This window comes from Onychostruthus taczanowskii, unplaced genomic scaffold (assembly GCF_017590055.1).
Source record: "Onychostruthus taczanowskii isolate IOZ18803 unplaced genomic scaffold, ASM1759005v1 scaffold1, whole genome shotgun sequence".
NCBI lineage: Eukaryota > Metazoa > Chordata > Aves > Passeriformes > Passeridae > Onychostruthus > Onychostruthus taczanowskii.
The window spans coordinates 14,296,684-14,317,241 of NW_024496525.1; the positions used below are offsets into that span (position 1 = coordinate 14,296,684).

Here is a 20,558-nt window from a genome sequence, read left to right on the forward strand (position 1 = left end):
ACAGCTTTCAGCTATTTAACATTCTGCACATGAACCCCAAATTTAATGTATGAATGCATTTTAAGAACTACTATGTTACAAAACTATAACCCATAACCCAGAGAAAATTTGGTTATTAAAGGGTCTGAATCAGGGAATATTTGCAGCCCCCAAGCACTGTTCTTCAACTCAATGAATTTTAATAGTTTGCCGTGCAATGGAGGTACCATAAAAAGACTGTCATCACAAAGAGAAAGAATGCAGAATCACTTTACAAACCTAATCACCACAAGACCATTTATTTTGACACATAATAAGCTCCCCTACAATTGCATTCTGTGTGCGTATGTTGGATGTTTTTAATGAAAAGATCAAGAAAACAGAATACAAAAAATGAGAATATGCAAATGAGCACACCAAATTCCTCATAAGAAAGGAACTTTCTACTACTGCTTGTATCAATCTACTCTCAACTACTGCTTATATCAATCAATTTGTGTATTTGCCTCATACCTACTTTGTCTTGTGTCTAACATTCACAACAAAATTACTCATGTAAAGGAAAGGGAACTATTGCAGACAAAACAATTATACCATTAGATCCTGTTGCAGCTTATTGCTCTTGACAAATACTACTTTGGCATCACAATGCACCAGTACATTACCCTGGTTTTACAGCTTTGAAACCTGAGGAATTTAATACGATAAAGACTTGTGAAGAGTGATACTGCCGTGGCTTCATTTTAAACTCTGTCTTGAAGTTGGCTTGAACAAATATAAAATCTTCTATATGTAAGAAGTCATCTTCAGAGCCTTTCTTATTTTTAAATTTATAATAAGCTGCAACTCACTAATTAATACATTTTTTAACTGCAAGTGTTTTCTATTCAAAAGCACTGATAAATTCCCAATTTTTCAAGCTTTATTTTGTAGAAACATTGCACTATTTAAATTGTTCTGGCACAGTATGAGTGTACCATCTAGCACAGGTGTTAACATAGATACACATGAAAAAGGAGTCAACTTTCAAAAACCAGAACAAATAGGCAAAACATTCAACAGAGATATCTGATTTATTCCTGGAACACTAATAAAACTATCATGTATATACAACATCCTGGAAATCTCTGGCATGCATTTTCTAGGCAAATAGCTGTCAAGGTATTATTGTTCCCTAGCTTTTCTGTTCTCTCTGCCAAAAGTTAATGCTTCCACTCAGCATTACCTGAGCATAGAAGACAATTTGTAGCATCTTCTGTCTGTTTCACTGCAAAATCTGGCAGCTTGTATCAGTAATCCAAGCTAATTTAAAGATCTTTTTCACAGAAGTTGAAACGTACTGACAAACTGCCTTACTGCAAAGGTGGTTATCATACAGCTGTGGGACTGTAACATAGTAAAATAATCACAGCTACTTGTACATAAATGTTCATCATGACCTTTAGTCTTGAGTCACAGGTTTCACATTTGATTATCTACTATTCAGCATGTTTACATTTAAGATAATATTTGCAGGATGAAGCCAACCCAATGTTACCCGAAAATTTTGTACTGTTTTTACCAGCAGGCACTACATGGCCTGGCTTCAGTCCTGTTCAGTTTACAAGGTTCTATGCTTTGAGCATCCTGGAACACAGCAAAACAGATGCTGGGTTTTTTCCACTAAATTCTGTTTTCCTTACTTTTCAAGCACTTCCTCAAAGCAGAACCATCTTTTCAGAACTAGACTTGGAGTTCCCTATACAGAAGGAAACTATTTCAAGTTCAAACATTTCTTCTAACTTCTCCCTTTAATTTCCAAATGTAAGGAAATAAGTTTTAAATTAAAAAATTGACGAATTTATTTATATTACTCATTTGAAATTCATATATGTGACGCTTTCACAAGTAGTACATATTTAATTTTTAAAATGTCACACTCTCTGGGAAACAATAAGCAACGTCAGAAACCTTTTCTTCTTTTCTTTCTATTGTGACTCAAGACTTAAATCGTTATTTTGAAATACATACATCTCATTACCAATACAAAAAAAGGATGAAAGAAGATGTATATACAGAGCAAAGCAATTATACAAATGTTTGGCAATCTCAGAAAATCATAACTGATGTAATCCAAACCTGGGTGACTCCAACTCTAACATCTCTGCTGACTGAACTGGTCCCTTTCAACATATCACCACTGGCTCGTAGAAATCCACAACTTCCACGCAGAAATCCAGTTCCCAACAGCTCCATCGCATCTTCCAAAGAGATTCTGCGGAAGTTATGCTTGGTGGATGCTAAGAATAGATGCACATCTTTAGAGAAATAGTTCAAAAATCTTGCTACATTTTAGAAGTAGAGATTCAACTCTCTCAATTTTAGTAAAAATAATTTGCACAAACTCAGTAGCACAATCAAATCCAAATACTGCTTGAGCATAACTTCACAACAGAAACTAGGACATGTTAGCTCTCAGTGCTCCAGCAAAACACAATATTTCTCAAGTTTTTCTGTTTTAACTACCTTTAAGTCATTACTTAATATGCATACTTATATTTAACCACCCTCAGTATTTACCATATATGCTCCCTCTGCAAAAAGGTCTGTAAGGTCTACTCCTACCACCCCACAGCTTCCTGAAAGCCCTGGTTCTTACATATTCCAGCTTACCAGCAAACACAACCTCTATTCCAAACCTCAGACGGGGCAGATACCCCTCTACTACACTTAGCCAGGTAAAGACACAGCTACAGGTCCTCTTACAAAAAATATCAAGTTACCTTAGCATTAAGATAGTTCTCTAAAAGAGTGAGAAAAATAAAATATGCTTGCAATTGTTTAGGAAAATTATCCATCCCCAATTCCTATTCCAATGCTTTACTTCTTGATAGAAAGTTTATTTAAAATCCATGCTGGGACATGTACATGTAAGCTTAGCACGATGACAGCACACTGTGAAAACTGACCTAATATTTTCACTGCATTTTTCATTCTCTTTCAAGGATTCAAATAAGAAAAGGAATGAGACGATTGGAGATAAAGATGTCCAGAAAAAAAAATTAAACAAAGTCCCCTCAATATCAGCAGGCTGTCAGACACAATACACAAATTACAGGAGTACAAATTTCTTCATGTGCTGCTCCCTCCATGTCTCCTCCAGCCCCTTCTAGTCCCCCTCCAGCTTCTGCCCCACTTAGCTCTAACTTCTTTTTAACTAAAAATAACTAAAATAAGGACGAAACTCCTTGAAATAGCCAACCAAATAATTTATAAGCTTCTTACATAACCTTATCTTAGAGCCTTAGAAATAACAAGCACATTGCTTACATAGATTAAAGGCAAGTAATGAGTCTATAAAGAGGTCAGAATATACATTTTTTATTTTATTGAGAAAAGATAAGTGCTGGGGTTTTTTTCTGTAACACAGCAATTCTCTCCAAAAATTTCTGGGGGAAATAATTTGTAAACCAAGACTTCAGAGTCTACAATGAAAATACAAAGCCTCAAGTATTTTGAAAGACAGTAAGTTGGGCTGAAAGGCATGTAATTTTATCATTTGCTGGTTGTTGCACTGAAGGTCTTCTCTGCTGTCATTAAAAGCAGAACAATCAGTCTGAATCACACTTATTCTGCATCCTGTTATATTTTGCTTAGATTACACTTAGACATTTAGCTTGGGGCTTCTAAGAATAAAACCATTCAGTCTGAATCATACAAAGAATTGGAGATGGTAACTTTGTGCCAGGATACTTCAGTCAACCCAAGTCCTGTCTATCAGAAAAAACTTACATAGCTGTTGTGTGAACAAAACTGCCTGCAAATATCTGCTTCTGATCATCATTACACTGCTATCCACTGACAATCCAGATGCTGTATTGAGTACTGCAGAAAAACACCTTAAAGGTATCCTTAACTTTTTAGTTTGACAGAGAGACTGCCTCAAATCTTAATTATTTGTAAACTGCTTAAATCAATCTTGCTTTTCAATTCCTGAAGTTACTAATTTCTCTCCATACAACAACAATCTCATAGTGGAGAAAAAGTTTTACTAACTACTTTTCATTGTTCATTATTTTGTGAAGATAGACAGACAGATAAACACAACCAAAAAACAGCACTTCACAAGAAAAAAGTTAGAAAAAAGACCAAACCAGAGATATGAACAGTTGGAAGAAGCTTACAATGTGGTTTTACTTCAGGCTTCAACAGAACTTGAGTTTCTTATAATCTGACAGATTTTTAGAGATGAGGAGTCAGCAAAGAAAGCATATATTTTACCTGTTATCTGCTTAGATGTTAGAGCTCTAGCCAATAATGTGCCTAAAAGTTTTGAAACCGCTAATCGTACATCATAATTGGAACCTTCAAAGGATTTAAAACATAAGGTAACAACACTATCCAGGTCCGTAGTCCACATAAATAGTGCTTCATTCTGAAGTTCAAGAAGACACTAGACAAAGAAAGGGAAATAAAAATGTTTTGACATGGAAAAGCACTCAGTAAAAATTTTAATTTGCTATATAATACAGTGAGTTCTCCCTAACAAAATAAGCACCTTGCTTCATACTAAAATTACTTTTTTTTTTCTGCCAAGTAAATATCAAAGGAACACACATAAGCAAAGAATGTTTCTACTTCCATGTTCATTTATCATTAAAACAGAATTTTATGTTTTAGAGAGAGGGAGCTACTTACAACAGCTACTGGAGCAGTTTACCTTAGCAGCAGCACAGCGGACAGCCATGGATCGATCTGTCAAACACGATCGGGCAGCTTTGTAAATATCTCTGTGACAGGGGATAGCAGCAGCTCCTAAACCATTTAATATATTTTGCAAACTAAGCATGATTTCATAGCGACCTTGAGACTGAAAAATGAAAAAGAGAAATGTTGAAGTTTTGTAACCCTAAGCTCCTTGGAAACACAAAACGCCAACTACTGAAATAGGTGAAAAGGCTGGGTCTTATAGAGATCTATTTATACTGAAATAAGTTAAAGCAGATAACTCACCCTAAAACTCTATAAGCAAATGAAAATAGTAATTCTATGTTCTATTGAAAAGCAATAATTACAAGTACAAAGCCCAAAATATAAAGTACAAGCTATAGAAAAAATGTTCTCATTAATAATGCAATTAAATGTTCTAATTTATCAAGAACTTTCATGAAATCATATAAAGAAAAGCTGTGATACACCCTTTTATAGTCATAATCCATTAACTCTAGTATTTCTTTAGAATTTAGACACTGATTTTTATCTGACTTTTCACAATTTTTTTTGTATTTTGGTATCATGCATTTTCTTTTATTCATTGGTCCAGCTACCAGCAGTAAAAATCCTTTTATTTTTCCAATCATTTTTTAAACATGCTGTTCCAATACCTCTGCATTCTTCATTGCTTTAAGCACATTCCCAACGGTGTCAGTAAAACTGTTTCCCAAAATTCTTCCCAATTTTTTGTATAAATAGCCCAAGCATACCACCGCAGCACTAAAACAAAAGCAAATCCAAAGACGCGTGAAAATGGATGCACTAAGAGATGAAAGGGATTAAGACGACTGAAGTAATCAATGTGCAAATAGCAAAATAACTAAACAGGATGTCCCAAAAATGTAAGTGGATCATCAAAAGGGAAAAAAAAAAAAGCTCTGTATGTGGCACATACCCTCTAGAAGAAATGCAGACACAAGGATTGCTAAAGTAACTTAGATAATACAAGAATTCAGGTAATAAATCTTCCAGGACATTTTACAAGAGGAATAGTTCTCATATGCACCTTTAAACCTTAATTTGTTACTAAGCATGCTCTGTGCCATGCTGCAGCAGATGCTGCCAGAAGTAGTTAGGGAAAGCTTATTTACAACTTGATGGTTCACAGTAGACTGCAAATGGTCTAGTAATTACAATTCTGTCATTTATGTATCACAGTACATAATAAGGAAATAAAACTATAAACCCACATCCCTTTCATTGTAGACAGATTCTGAATTTAGCATTCAGGTGAAATACCTGACAAACGGACTCTGTGTGCTCACTGGCCTTTCCTTTAGCAAAGGCAAAAAATGCTAATATTGAGGGGGAAAAAAATTTTAAAAAGGGGTGCCTAATGAAAGAGCATTTTCCTTTTAATAATTAGTTAATGAAAACACTTTGGTTTTGTATTGACTGATCTATAACAGATCTATAAATCAATTAATTTCTTGAATACAAAGAGAAAGAATTATACATTTAATCAGCTTTCAGCTCTTTTCCAGGCCTACTTAAATATGTAGACATTTCTCAGCATCTCCTTCAGCAAAACAACATTTTGCTTATTCCCCAACTGAATTCAAGTTCTACATATATAATTTTAAATTCTCATATTGAATAAATTCTTAATTTAAAAAATAAATTTAATATTTACAATAATTCCCTGAATGTACAGTAAGAACAACAAACCTAGTATCCTTTATCTCTTACCATACTACAATATTACTTTCACTAAAAACCTGTTTTTTGTTATTGCTTTTATCCAACTCAGTACACACCAACAATTTGGATTTAAATTATGTTCACGGTGTGCCTGGGCATGAAATTACAATTTTCCAATTTCCCTTCTAAACTGAGCATCTGATGGTCACAGGTACTCTCCCTTAATAAAGTAATAAGCTGCATTCATGCTGCATGACCTGTTCACCTCATTTGGCAGAGCATTCACATCATGCTGAGTTTTAGTAGCAAATGAACACCTAACTAAGGTTTTGTTTAAACGCTTGCCTAAAACATTTTCATCTTCCACATATAGGAAAGAAGTGATAATCTATGAGATAAGAGACCAATTCACTGGAATCTGTATTTAAAGGAGCTCCCAGGTGTATCAACATATTGTGATCACTGATGGTGAAGTGGTGCTACGAGACAACATGGGCATGCATGCTAAATATGGACAGATGGCAAAGACAACATTTAATCAAGATCAAAACAAAACAAAAAAAAAGCAGTTTTTCTACACTCAACACCAATAATTCATATATTTGCAATCTAGGATGAAAGATTTTACTCAACACACAGTTCTGTAGTTCCAATTATTTTCTGTAGCCTGTAGTCTCCATGTCAGTTCTACCAGAAATCCCTTTACCAAAACTTTATTTAAGAAAATAATGTTTTACAATTACCTTTTTCTCCATCTCTTTCTTCCTCTTCTTACCACTGCTTACATACCCAGGAACAGGTGGTGTACACTGCCACCTCTCTCTCCCCCGCTACTACTCAGCATTCTGGCTTTATCACCCATTTCTCCTTTACTGCCAATGGCCTCCCACATCCCTCCTTGCTGTACTGACATCACCCACTTCCTCCAGTGTGGCACATCACAGCTGGAGTGGGAAGACCTGCAGATCTGTGTCCCACACTACAAATCAACTCTAATGTTAATGCATATCATTCTTAAGAATGTAGTATAGCAGTAATTTACTTTGCAAGACTAAGATCCTTTATAGCAAACTTATTCCTAACTCAAAAGACTGTACAAGAGGTCAACTGGAACAAAGAAACGAAAAAAAATGGTATAAGAAAATACAACTTACTACTTGCAAAATCTATTTTCAGGAATCTTTACTTGTGTTGTCAGAAACAGGTTCAGCATCCAAAGTAAAAGAGGAAGAGAGATCCTGCTCTGCTTTCAACACCATATCATTAATGCAAAAGGATGTTCATCTATCTTTACTATCTTCTATCTCATCTTTATTACCTTCATCTTTAATTTGCTTCACTATAGTGAGAGATGTGCATAATTTTGGGAATGAACGTTATTCATTACATTTCTGCACATAAAGATTTAGCTTCACATTCTGAAGTAGCAGTTCATGTTTCTCTGCTCTGTTGGGTAGGCTTTCGGTATTTAGTTACAAACATTTCAGATGTTTTTAGCTATATGCTATATTCAGTTTCCCACCTGAATTAAGAAATGTACTCAGTAACTGTCTTTTATACCTGCAGTTCTGCTTGTCTGTTTTACTGCTCTTCTCAGCGCTATTATTACCTTTTCCTTGTTTTTGAAGCACCTGCCCTTTCATAACTCTGTTATCCACTGTTGGTATTCTCCCTGGCCTGATTTTCAATTGTCTGGCTGGAGACCACCAGGTGTCTTCTACTCTTTTGGTTCCTGATGCTCATATACAACATGGACTACCAGCACAATCCTTGTTTTATGATGTATTTTGTGGCAGTGAACTCAGATGCATCTCACCACTTAAACCAGTCTCGTTATTACTGGATCTGAAGCTTGAGGGTAAAAACACACTTACAGTTTTGTAGGCAGATAACTTGGTGAGTCATCTTTACTCCGAATGAGTTCATTGCATTTGTCAATTGTTTGGTAAACAGAAAAAGTGTCTCCAGTGCTATAAAGTACAGCTAAATTCTTGGCAAGAAGCCGTCTGGTAGGAGGTCCTGGTGAATTGTTTAATAAAGAAGTCAATTGTTCAACCAGTTTCTTCTGGTTTTCCCTTATATCAGCCTGGAAAAAAAATCAGTAACCAGTTAAAGTTCAGTTAAATTTAAAAGTTAGTTACAGATGACTAATTAAAATTGTCTTTACTTTTCATTATTACCATTCTGATAATGACATTCTGAACTACAAATGAACATTCTTGTGCATTTTTATACTTAAAAAAAGACATCTCAAGTATGTGAACTTTAAAGAAGAAGCTGAGTTTCAAAAACTTGAGCATTAGAAAAGAAAGAACTTCCCTTAAACAATTATCCAGTCTTATATACATTTTTTAACACTCTTTAAAAAAAAGAACCTGGCACTGTTTTTCATGTATGTATTTTCATCACAAATAACAACCCTTAAATAGCATATGTTGGTTAGTTTACTCTTACATGTCTACATTACCTACTCAATATATACTAAACAGTGAATCGAACAATTGGAGAGTTGGCTGGAAACAGATCTTTTATCATTTGATTAGGAAAATTTTTAAAGAACAACAAAGAGAAAGATGTTACATTCCTACTTGCTGGAGAAGCATCAAATAATTGTGCAACATTAGGTGGAAGCATTACTGACATCCTTCATAACGGGGCTTCAAAATCTTGCAGTAATAATGGGAGTTAAAAATAATTAAAATTCCTTTCATAGGACAAGTGGCTCTGTCACTAGAAGGGTGGTGACCAAGAACTAAGAACATTTAGAAAGCTCCTGTTAACACTGAATGTACTTTTACAAGACATGAGGCAAGTAACATTGCAGGCTGCTCTTTGATTTTAAACAAAATAATAAAAAGACAGGCTTTTCTTCTCAAGTCTCATTACACTTACTCTGCTAGTCATTGGTAAAAGTTTTTCCAAAAACTGTAACCATTCAAAAATGAACTCTGCTTTTTGAAATTCACCAAGCTGGTTATATGCTTCTTCATTAAACAGTAAACTGTGAGCCAACTCCATTCCTTGAAATTCTCCTCAAATCTCCCAACAGTGCAGAATGAAAAAAATCCAACGAACTACCAAAATTACATTAATCAGTTTTCTTCCTCATTAATATCTGGCAAATCAGAAGTCTGAACACCTAAACAGGAAAAAAAAAAGTTAATAAAAAGTCAACAATCACATAATATATATTAATGCTTGACTTACTAAAATGAAAATTTCAAAGGGAAGCCTAATAGAAAAAGGAAATTATAGCAGTTTTTAGATGTCCTTAATAACACCAAATGTTTTTGAAAATGGCATTGATGTAATATGCCAGCTGAAGTTAAATACACATCTGAGTATGTCGGGATTGATATTCCTTCACCTTGTTTTGCATGAAGTGAGGTTTTCTAGTCCTTAATCATATACCTGAAAGTAATGACCAACTGACCTCAAAGATAATGATTTTATTATCAAGAACAAAGTGCAGCAAAAGCCACAACCAATAACTAACAAACTCGTTAATTATATTCACAAATATAAATGCTGACATATTATTCGAACACTTTTGGTATTCTCAGTGTCAAGCAAGGCATAAAGAGCCCCCAGAATTTCATTGCTGAGCAAACCGAATAACCTCTTCTGGGAAAAAAAAAACCCAAACCCAAGCCTGAAAAGACTGTTTCGAAACTCAAAGTTCTAAAGAAGCTATGTTTTCTTTTTGTCTCTCAGACTATTTGAAAACTTCCACATTGTTGATAAGCAAACCAAGATGGAAAATACTTCTAATGTTGTCTTCCCCCTCCCAATAACTAAATGCCTCAAAATATAAAACAGAATATTCTGTAGGTGTCACAAATAAAAACAGTCAGGGAGATTCTGGTAAAATGTCAACCATATTGTAAACTCCCGAGCAAGTTATCCTTTTCAGAGGTCACTGAGACTGCTGACCACAGTTTTTCTGATGCAGTAACAATATTATAGTGTAAAGTGATCCCTCAAGTAGTAGATGGGCAATACAGAGCTTTGGTAAATAATTCAGCACTCAGGTTGTCATCAAACACAGAGCAGAAGGTGACCTTTATCACTTGCTACACATTGTTATGTAAAATTTACTCAAAAAAAAAATTAGTCACATTTAATTTATCATCATGAACTGTCACTTCAAATCTACCTGAAATACCAAGCAGCTTGACAAGACACCACACTATAAAATGGCAAGCAGATCTAAATATACATAGCACATTATACCTGTACATATTTTTTCTGCCTAGGTACATAGAAGTTCACAGTTCAGTTATCTCATTCCTACAACACTCACAGAGTTTAGCTCTATCCTCACATTTTTGAAACATACAAAAAAAAGTAGGATTAAGTGTACAGTTTCATTACTGCTTAGCATGAAAAAGACACGTGTAAGTCACAAGTGCTCCTTTCTTCCTCTCACCCAAGGCCTGCTCTAATGTCTACCATATCTAAACCACCTACAAGCACAGCAACTTATCCAATTTATATACCCATCTCAGGATTACAACCCACGATTGTTTTCCCCGACTGAAAAGATCAGTTTGCTGTCAGACATTGGCACTTAACTCACCTAGCAGATAATTTCTCCTCATTATCTCTCTGCTGCTCCAGGCTTTTGTATAAAGGATGTTAAAGGCTCAATTTTCTAGGAAAATAATTAATACAAAGTTCAATGTTAGGAATTAAAGCATATAAGACACAACTGTTTCTACAGAAAACAAGAACTCCAAAGTCTTGCAATACCAACAATGTTTATTAAGTAACAGCTCACCCAAAAAGACCAGACTTCCATGAATATTATTAGCTCCCTATATGCTACATTTAAATTTGACAGACACACCATACAACTGGGGTAATTTAACTACTGAAATCACCTTTCTCATTTCTGTTTTGTTAACTCAGTTTAATTCTAAACCAGTAAAAAGTAAGTTCAAACAGCATTATAACCACAATAATTTTCTACAAAGATTATCCAACAACCAGCGGAACTGTCAAAGGTGATTCAACTGTTCTGAAAAATTCATGTACATTACTATCAATACATGACATGAGGATTATCAATCCATTCTCCTGGCCTCCAGATAAAATTTTCATATTAGAATTCACAGGCAAAAATACTTCCTTTCAAAACTCATTCAACTTGAACTTATTCTGGTAGGACATAAAATACATGTTGCATGTTATTTTAAAGGCATTCACTTTTCAATCACTCTTCAAAAGACTGAAGCTGAAAACAAATAAAAAGCACATGTAGATATCAGAGTAATTCAGACTTCTTTTTGCCTGGTAAACCAGTGTTCAGACTACTGAAGAAAAGGTTCAAGATTACCTCACAGCCTTCAAAAGGGTAGGTGACCAAGTGGATGAAGACAGATTCTTTACTTCGTAATAAAAACAAGGAAGCTTACCTCCTGATAGAAAAAAAGATTTTCACTGTAAGGATTATTGGCCACTGGGACCGGTGTTGAGATATTGGAGAACCTGCACCCTCAGGGGTTTCTAACACTTGACTGGACAAAGCCCTAAGCAACATCAAATCAAGTTATGATTGTAACTTGTTTCTAAATGAAACACTCCAATTGTATAAGCACACGCTTGCAAAACCAATATAAATGTATTTATTTTTAGCTTAAATTAAAAAAATAAATAATGTTGTGCTGTAGTTGCAGATCTTTATAATGAACACCTGCTAACATGACCAGAAACACTACCATTTCTCAAAAAAAAAAAAAAAGACTATTAGGACTGAATTACAAAGGCTGTGCTTACTATGCAAGGATTAGTTTTGTAGAAACAGATCTGTCCATGCAGGAAAAAAAATAATTAAAAAATACCAGACCTGGTCTTTCCACTGCTAATAAACAAGAAAACCTCTATTTCATGAACCTGTATAGAAAGCAGCACACTCCCTATCCTATGCAAAAAACTTATTCCCTTCAAACACTTATTCCCTTTAATAAGCTGTAAGCCTGCACACCAGGGACACTCATGAAGTTTCAAAAGTAATGATAAAAGAAGGGCACATGCATACAAACTTGGGAGAAGCAGGCCAAGAATGTAGGGCATTAAGTTCTCCAGCAGCATACAGGTTTTGCAGAGAACAGAGCAAAAGGCACAGTGCTCACAGTGCAAAGCTGAACACCAGCACAGAACTTGGGAACGAGCTGCATTTGATTAATAATAACTGTGTCCTTGTTATGTACACAAGATGTTTCCAGGCAATTTCTAAGGAGAAGAAAACATCAAACCCAAAGCCACACTGTCCAGACACGGATGGGACTCTGCTCTCATTGGAGGCGAGGCACAGCGAGGCTCTGGGCTGGTCAAGCACCAGGAAAGAGTGAATGTTCTGTCAACAACTGGAGCTTCTTGGCTATCCTCAGCCCCAGAAAATCAATGCAAGCACAGCTTCAGCATGTAAAGATGCACCTCTATTTACAAGAAACCTGCATTTAGAAATGCTGAATTATTTGACAGTGCTTTCCCCCCAGTGTTATAATTTTGATGCTTCTCAATATGAAAAAGAAATGTGAAAAAATGTGAAATTTAATTGAGATGTACGCTATGCTAATCAACCAAAACAAAAAGGCATACATGCCTGATGAAATCTTCATTTGCCAACCAACATGATGCACCGTCCTTTTGGTTTTGTCTTTAGGTAACTGGAGCAGTTACAAGAATTACTTTCCCATCAGTACTACAAGAACACAGTAATCAAAAATCCCTCTTTTTTTTCCTGTGAGCTAAGTTTATTTTACTTTTATACAATGCTACAAAACTGGCACAAAGATTTATTGGCCAAGGCAGAAGTTGTTCCTACTTACTACTAAAAATTTTTTTTCATTTATCACCTGCCAACTTGACAAGTAGGATTGCTCAAGACTGGTCAGAAAAGAGCTCAGAAAAGCTCTTGGAGCAAGCACTAAATGGAATGTCACCCTGCAAATTGAAAGGAATACAGGGTGCATCAAGCATTAAAAGGCAACAGCAACTGTACTGAAGTTTCTGACAAACCATAATAAGAAAAAAGGGACCTGTAGTTTTTAAATAAAAGCTGAAGCATCCAGGGTAAGACTGATCTGAGTAGCTGCCTTTAGCTACTGTCTTTCAAATATGAGAACCAACAGACCACCCATGATAAAGTTATAACAGAGTAAAAAACCTGAATAGATCTGCTATGTGGATCAAGCTCATTCCAAGCTAGGTAATCTCCTCAGGCTTTAAAAGATGAGGGAAGCAGACCACAGTGTGCTGTGTATCTTTCACATGGAAATTTAAGTCAAAAATTATAATATTACCAATGAAAAAGCCATGAGCAATAATGGCAACTTAATGAACTTCACTCTTCCTCTTTCTTCCAACTCTTGGCATATTTTGCTTACGCACAAAAAAATAGGAAGTACCAAAAAAAAGTAATCTGCAATATAGCAAATTCCTAACTGATCTCTCATTAAAATCAGCCTTCAAACTATGACTCATTATTTCAATAACGAGTAGTGACATAAGTAATGGAAATTATTCCACAGACCAAGTTTGTACTTACAAATTTCTTTTCTTTTAAAATTTTTCACATTTGATTTCTGATCCACCAGTTTGTCTCTCTTTGATAAGAACAAGTGCTGCTCAAACAGAAATCTGATCAACCTCAGTTCTCCAAGCGTGACACTCAGGTGAGGATCTAATGCACAGTCAAGATCTAGGTGAGGGTCTAAGTCCTTTATACCTACATTGTAGTGAAGAAAATAAAGTGCCACTTACCTTAATAAAAATTATTTATATCTTTCTAATTTCTAAAGTAGTAACATAATTCTGCACTAAATCTGATATAAGGTAATAAACCTGTGGATTCAATTTTGTATCAATGACTAATCTAGCAGAGACAGAAGTGCATAGTATTCCTCTAAGGAACTATAGCTGTTACTCATTGACAGTAATAAGTAACAGTAAAAATAATAAATGATTAAGATGAAAAATGACCAGTAATAATAACAACCACCAGTGTTCTCCTAACAGCTGCCATTGGGCTGACTACACAATCAATGCCACAACCATCCCACTGCTGAAAACCAGAGCTGAAGCACATTTGCTATCTCCAAGATGACCCTCACTGCACCACTGAAGTGGTATTTTAACTGACTTCACATCCACGTTCTTTTCTTCAGAAAGCAAGATTTATTATCATCTGCCTAACAAGCGAACCAACACGTTTAAGAGAAAGCCTTCCAGCCCGACACGTTTAATTCCAGCCATTAACAGCTGAGATCAATGTTACTCCTGCAGCACTGTTTAAAAGTTTAATGGGATGATCGTTAGCAGTGCATGTGAGCTGACTGCACGGGGAGACATCGATGCTCAAACCTTTGTTACACCCTTGCACGTACCTGCTCAGTGTCTTCCAAACATAAACAAAACTCCCGCCCAGCTCCCTTGGACTTATCTCTGACAAGACAAACTGAGTATGATGGTCTTTGCCAGCTGGGCGGAAAAACCTTAAAGCACCAGCCAAACGCAGCTACTAATGAATGAAACCAAAATGAAATAGACCAAAATCCAAGAGTTACAGTGTACTGTTTATACTAGTAGGCAAAAAAATAAAGAGGTCATCCAGGTCTGGAGAAGGCAAAAAGCACAGGTTCAAACTCCAGCAATTTCAAATGGGAGATATGACAGCCCAGGAAATTTATAGCACACACAGAAATAATCTGATTTAAATAAACAACAATTACAGAATCTCAGTGATTTCATAAGGAATAATAAAAAACTAAAATTTCAGCTTAAATGAGTTTGGAGTTTAGACACTGGAAATATATCGGAGTGGGAATATTCAACACATAAATATGTTTAGAATTACTGGAAAGACAGAGCAGCCTTTGTTTACTTACTGACTTCTACAAACTATTACCAACTAACTCACAGAAGCAAAGTCTGCCTCAAAATCTTCAGTTAGAGAAGGCCAAGCTAAATAAAAGCATCAGTGTAAGAGGATCAGTACTGCCACATCCTTGTGCGGCAGGATCCCCACCATTCAGCAGACTTGTACCTTTTTTTCTATATATACAAGCTTGAAATTTTTGCTCCACAGAGATACATGAAGCAAGAGCAGGTAATTGCTGCTCCCAACATAGCAGTGACCCCTCTGTACGTATTTTATGTTCAGTAGTGCTTATCACTCTCAGCCTTTCATTCAACCAAAAAAAAAAGCTGTGAATTTCATGTGCTCTTTTACTGCTTTCTTGTATGTATTTTCAAAGAAACATACAATCAAATGTAGGAAATTTCAGCACCAAAACAAGAAGAGAGGGGACGAAGAGACAAAGAGAAATTCAACTCCCCTGACGACTTTGTTTCTTTAGCAGAAACACTGGTATGTTTGACTGATTAAATACTTCAAGAAGAAGTTTAAGAACAACTTACAAAACCAGAGCCCAGTCTTTCACTGCATACACACGCATACCCGAATTTGTCACTCATTGGTCTCATCAATTTGAGCCAAATTACCCTTGGCATCAAACTGACAAATGCTTTTCATCCAAAATTAATACAGAGCCATAAAAATGCCAGGTATTTTGCAGTGTTATGTTACATTGGGCAGCAGTAGAGAAATTTGAGGCCAAGCACAGAGAAGACGGGACCAACAGTGATGTTTGACAGCATTTTGCAAGAACGAGCCACAAGAGAAAGTCATCACAAGACCACAACTCAGAGCACATGGAAAAGAATACCAGGCCACAGAGAAGAAGGCTCAAAAATTTTTAAGGCTTTTAAATCAAGCAGAACTGTACCTCTTAATATCATATTATGAGTGCATTAGCATGTGAAAAACACAGCAAATAAATTTTACAGTTGAGTACTCCAATGTTTTATTGTACATTTTATGCTATAGTGGGACTCAGGTTCCCTCACACATCTTCCTTTTTAAATAAAATATGTACACATTTGCATCACATGCTTATTCCCAACAGCAAAAAGCAATTAAGAATCTGACTATGAGCTACAAAAAATAACAGATGATAGCAGAACCACTTCCTCTAGGTATTGCTGAAGATTTCAGACTAGGACAACTTCCCCTTACATTACAGTTTTGTATGCAATTATTCTGTTTAGAAACATAACTCTGCAATCATGAATGTTGAAACGATACTTTTCTTTCAGTCTCTGAAATAGTGCTCTGGATGAAGAAATTTGCCACAGGAATGCTATGTGTCTATTGTCTCACTGAAAATTTGGTAGCATTTTTGCAGGGACTTGTTAAATATGCAATCCAAGTGCATCTCCATATATTGGATGCTCCACATATGTAGGTCTTGCAGTGTTCCCACAGCGTTTCAGGCTGTACTAAAGAACAAATATCATGCAGCTCAAACAGAATTCTTGTTAACTTCTCAGCTACTTCCATTTGTGTTGCAAAACAAAGGGGTTGTATTTTGGTGTTTTGTCAGTCATGATGCCCACACAAAGTACATGTCTACTCCCACAGGAACTGTTCCAAATGACTGGTTTTCCTACCAAAATACTTATCAAATGTTATTGATTTCCAAGTTTTGGAGGAATTACCCTGTATCTGAAAGAGCAATGAAGCTTAAAGGCAACAAAGACCTATGTGAAATCTACCAGAATTCTTGCTCTGGCCTTCCCAGTTTTGAAAATATTCACTCAAAGAATGTGACCACCCACAATCCTCACACATATAAGTGACATTGATAAGAACTACAACACAATATACATTTGCTGAAGTGTGAAAGAAGCGACAAGACAATGTCTTCTAAGAATCCTGAATAATTTCTGTGAAGTTTTGAGGACAAAGCTTGACACAATTAGAGAAAAACACCCTGAACAAAGTGCCTAAAAATGCAATAGCAGTTTTAGCAATGCAAAATATTAAAGACATTTTTAAAAAAACAATTGGAAAACATTCATTCATATTGTTAAAAAGTACATACACTTGCTTTCATGTTTCTTATTATCACTTTAATTTTTATCTCTACATGAGAAGAATTATCCCACGAAACCAAGAAACAGGAACACTCAGTTACTGAGAAATATAAACAACTACTGGCACACTTTGACTTCCCTGGCCCTCACAACTCTTGAATATTATTTAGGCTCATTTCTGAAAGTTATAGTCAAGAGATAAACTTGGTTCCATTACAGGCACCTCAGAACACTATTTTGTTTACAGTCAACCAGGCAAACTGCATAGAAATAATTAACCAGTGCTTCTTATAGTCAGAAAAACAGTATCATATCTGATACTGACAAAGTGAGTTTAAAACACTTTCTTTTTCCCCAAAACTGCACTAAGTAAGCTTCAAAAAGCAATAACTAGCTTCAGTCTGAATAAAAATGCATAGAATGCCTAGTGTTTATTTCTTTGCAGTTTTGAAACCTGGTGTGATAGCAAGGCAAGTGCATGAAAACCACAGAAGTATAAACATCCACCTGCTAATAATAATATATAACAATTTCAATATATGTCTGAACATAGCTTTAGTCCTGACTATGTTGTAGACAATATTGTTTATCTAATATAAACAAAATATACCAACTAAGTATGCTGATAGGGTGGGGTTTGTTGTTTGTTTGGGGGTTTTTTGTCACAATGACAGAAGTTTCAGGAAATGAAATTATTCGTTAAAATGTTAAATTGGCTTACAGTAGGTGATGTATATGCATATGGATTATCCAAAAAGCAGGTTGATTTTAGCCACCAATCTTCTGTTAAGGTAAATGCTGAATCCAGTCTAGCTTAGCATTAAATTAAGCCACAGGGAATTTCTGTTGAATATATACTGAAATCCCGGAAAAGGATACTTATTTTTCCTGAAAATCACTATAGCTTTTACTATGATTGGACTTCAACTGCACTGAAACACCGACACAGAAATTTAGCAGCAGTAGCAGAAGCCCTCACAGATGCAAACTCTGCAGGAGACTTGTTTGGCAGATCAGAGATCACTATCCAGGCACAAATGACACACATACCTCACTGCAATGGTTCATTCTCTAGGTATTTTATGTGGCTGCTCCCCAAAGAAAACTCCAAAACAGCTCAAAAATGTAACTGCCTAGAGGTTTAAAGCCTTTGTGGTCTGCAATGTAGATATAGATACACTGTGTGTCTTTTTAAAGGTTCTGCTACCTGAACACAGTAAATACAGGTAAAAGCTGAATAAAACAAACATCCTGCAATCTGAAAATGTTTTTGTGAGGTGTTTCTGATCTCCTGCCTCATTAGGGTCTTCTGAATCATAAAACAGATCATCCTTAATTGATTAATAGTTTCTGATGTGTTCTCATACAACACCACAAATTAGTCAGTAAGTCAGATATTTTACTGACTACAAAAACAACCCTATGTTCAATAATCAAGCACAAGTTTTCAATGTATGACTAGACTTAGTGAAACAGTAAACTGGCATCCTCCCCCCACCTCCTTTTCACTGTGTCAAACCATCAGGAAAAGAAGCCCAAGCTCCATTCATCACAAAACCAGAAGTAATCCATCTTCTGTGTCTCAACTGTTATTTCATACATGGATTGAGACTACTACATATCCTGTAGCAAAACACTAAAACATACAATATAGCTTGACTATTTCTGAAGACAGAGAAAATATTTGTGGCATGTGAGACTAAAATAAATGTACAGTTCATGGTCACAACTGCAAACACCTAATCCTACTAAATCAAACCCCAAACTCAATCAATTACTACAATTAATGAATCCAAAATTCAAAAGATGGCAAATTTCACTTACAAAAACACAGAGCTGGACACAACTTTTATCTGCCTTCTTCATCTTCTATCATTCTTCCACCCATATCTCAATAAACTTTACGTTTAACTAAACTTACACCTATTACTCTTTCCCACATTCAAAAATAGCCACACGAATGCAACTTTACACATTTTACATCTGTGCAAGGTTTTACCAGTTATATGGTGTAAACTGAGCCGTTGTCCTATCCAGACAACCAGGAATTCAAACTGCAAAAGCTTACGATAACATTTCCAGATAGCAGAATGCTCTTACTGCTACCCCTCCCCAAATATTCTTAATTACCAAGGTTTATAAGAAAATATAACACCAAACCCCAAAATAATGGGACCTCGGTGCAAGCGAATGCCAAACCCCTGCCCGAGCCTCAGGATCGCGCACAGGGCAAACACCCCCGCTCGCTCGCCCACCCCCAGCCCGGCGGCACGGCCGCTCCGCCGCCGCTCCCCGCGACACCCGGGCGGCGCCCGGCTGGCCGCCCCCCTCCCTTCCCTTCCCTCTCCTCTCCTTCCTTCTCTTCCCTCCCGAGGCTGAGAGCTGCCCCGCAGCCCCGGGGAAAGGGACGCCACGGCACGGGCTGGGCTGCAGGAGCCCGGGAGCCGCCCGGCCGGCGGCTTTAGAGCTGGCTGTGCGTGTGACACCCACCGACCCATCCGGTGGCTCCGGGGGTGATCCAGCACTTTTCGGGCGCAGGCCTCGGGCAAGCACAGCCCCGCAGGACTCGCAGCTGCGCTCGGCCCTGCTGCCCCTTCACACAGCCCCTGCTGCCCCGGCCTCCCTCAGCCCGCGGTACCTGCCGGCCGCAGCGCTCCCGCGCCGCTCTGCGGGCTCGGCCCCGTCCGCCCGCCCGCCCTCCTCCAGCGCGGGGGGGCGGCGGGTCCTGCGCCCGAGCTGCCGCCGCTGCCGCCCGCCGGCAGGGAGGGGGGAGGAAAGGGAGGAGGAGGAGTATGAGGGCGACTCCGGTGCTCAGGGCTGTGCAATCGGGCCCGGAGCCATCGAGCGCCCGCGGCGGCCGGGAGGAGGGCGGGAGCGGCCCGGGGCGAGGTGCCGCGGTGCCGGAGGGGACAGTCACCGCCCGGGGCGCTCCGAGGCTCCGCAGCCTCCGGGCGATGAGCGGCTCTGCGCTAGCGGGGCGCAGCCGGGGGCTCGCGGTCCGTGCTGCCCCACCAAAAACAGCAACAAAGGATCCCTCCTGGTGATGCTTCGTGGAGGCAGCTCAGCTGGCACTGCTGGGATTTGTACCTGGCTATGATCAGTGTCTGCCATGGCTTCTGATTTCCACCCCGCCCGTCAGGCATCCGCGTCCGTACTTCCCTGGGAGGGCCCCTGGGCACTGCACAGGACAGTTACAGGAACACGCCCTTTATATTAAGCGTTCGTCGAACCCAGCATTTGCAAAG

The 20,558-nt window shown here is 37.5% G+C and overlaps 1 protein-coding gene across 5 annotated transcripts in view; it reads right to left on the reverse strand.

Annotated features, from left to right (window-relative positions):
- HEATR5A (HEAT repeat containing 5A) overlaps positions 1–20,069 on the reverse strand; it is a 64,674-nt gene extending 44,605 nt beyond the window's left edge. For 3 of the 5 annotated variants that reach the window (XM_041397749.1, XM_041397742.1, XM_041397725.1), the window contains exons 1-8: positions 19,952–20,069; positions 10,952–11,026; positions 9,265–9,511; positions 8,247–8,458; positions 5,343–5,451; positions 4,679–4,828; positions 4,240–4,411; positions 2,098–2,258 (exon numbers count right to left, since the gene is read on the reverse strand). In XM_041397749.1, coding sequence (XP_041253683.1) covers positions 2,098–2,258; positions 4,240–4,411; positions 4,679–4,828; positions 5,343–5,451; positions 8,247–8,458; positions 9,265–9,390 — 930 coding nt within the window. In that variant the 5' untranslated portion in view covers positions 9,391–9,511; positions 10,952–11,026; positions 19,952–20,069. Of the gene's footprint in view, positions 1–2,097; positions 2,259–4,239; positions 4,412–4,678; positions 4,829–5,342; positions 5,452–8,246; positions 8,459–9,264; positions 9,512–10,951; positions 11,027–19,803; positions 19,915–19,951 lie in introns of those variants that run through there. The other 2 variants (XM_041397733.1, XM_041397758.1) reach the window with 2 other exon arrangements.
- Positions 20,070–20,558: the final 489 nt, after the last annotated feature.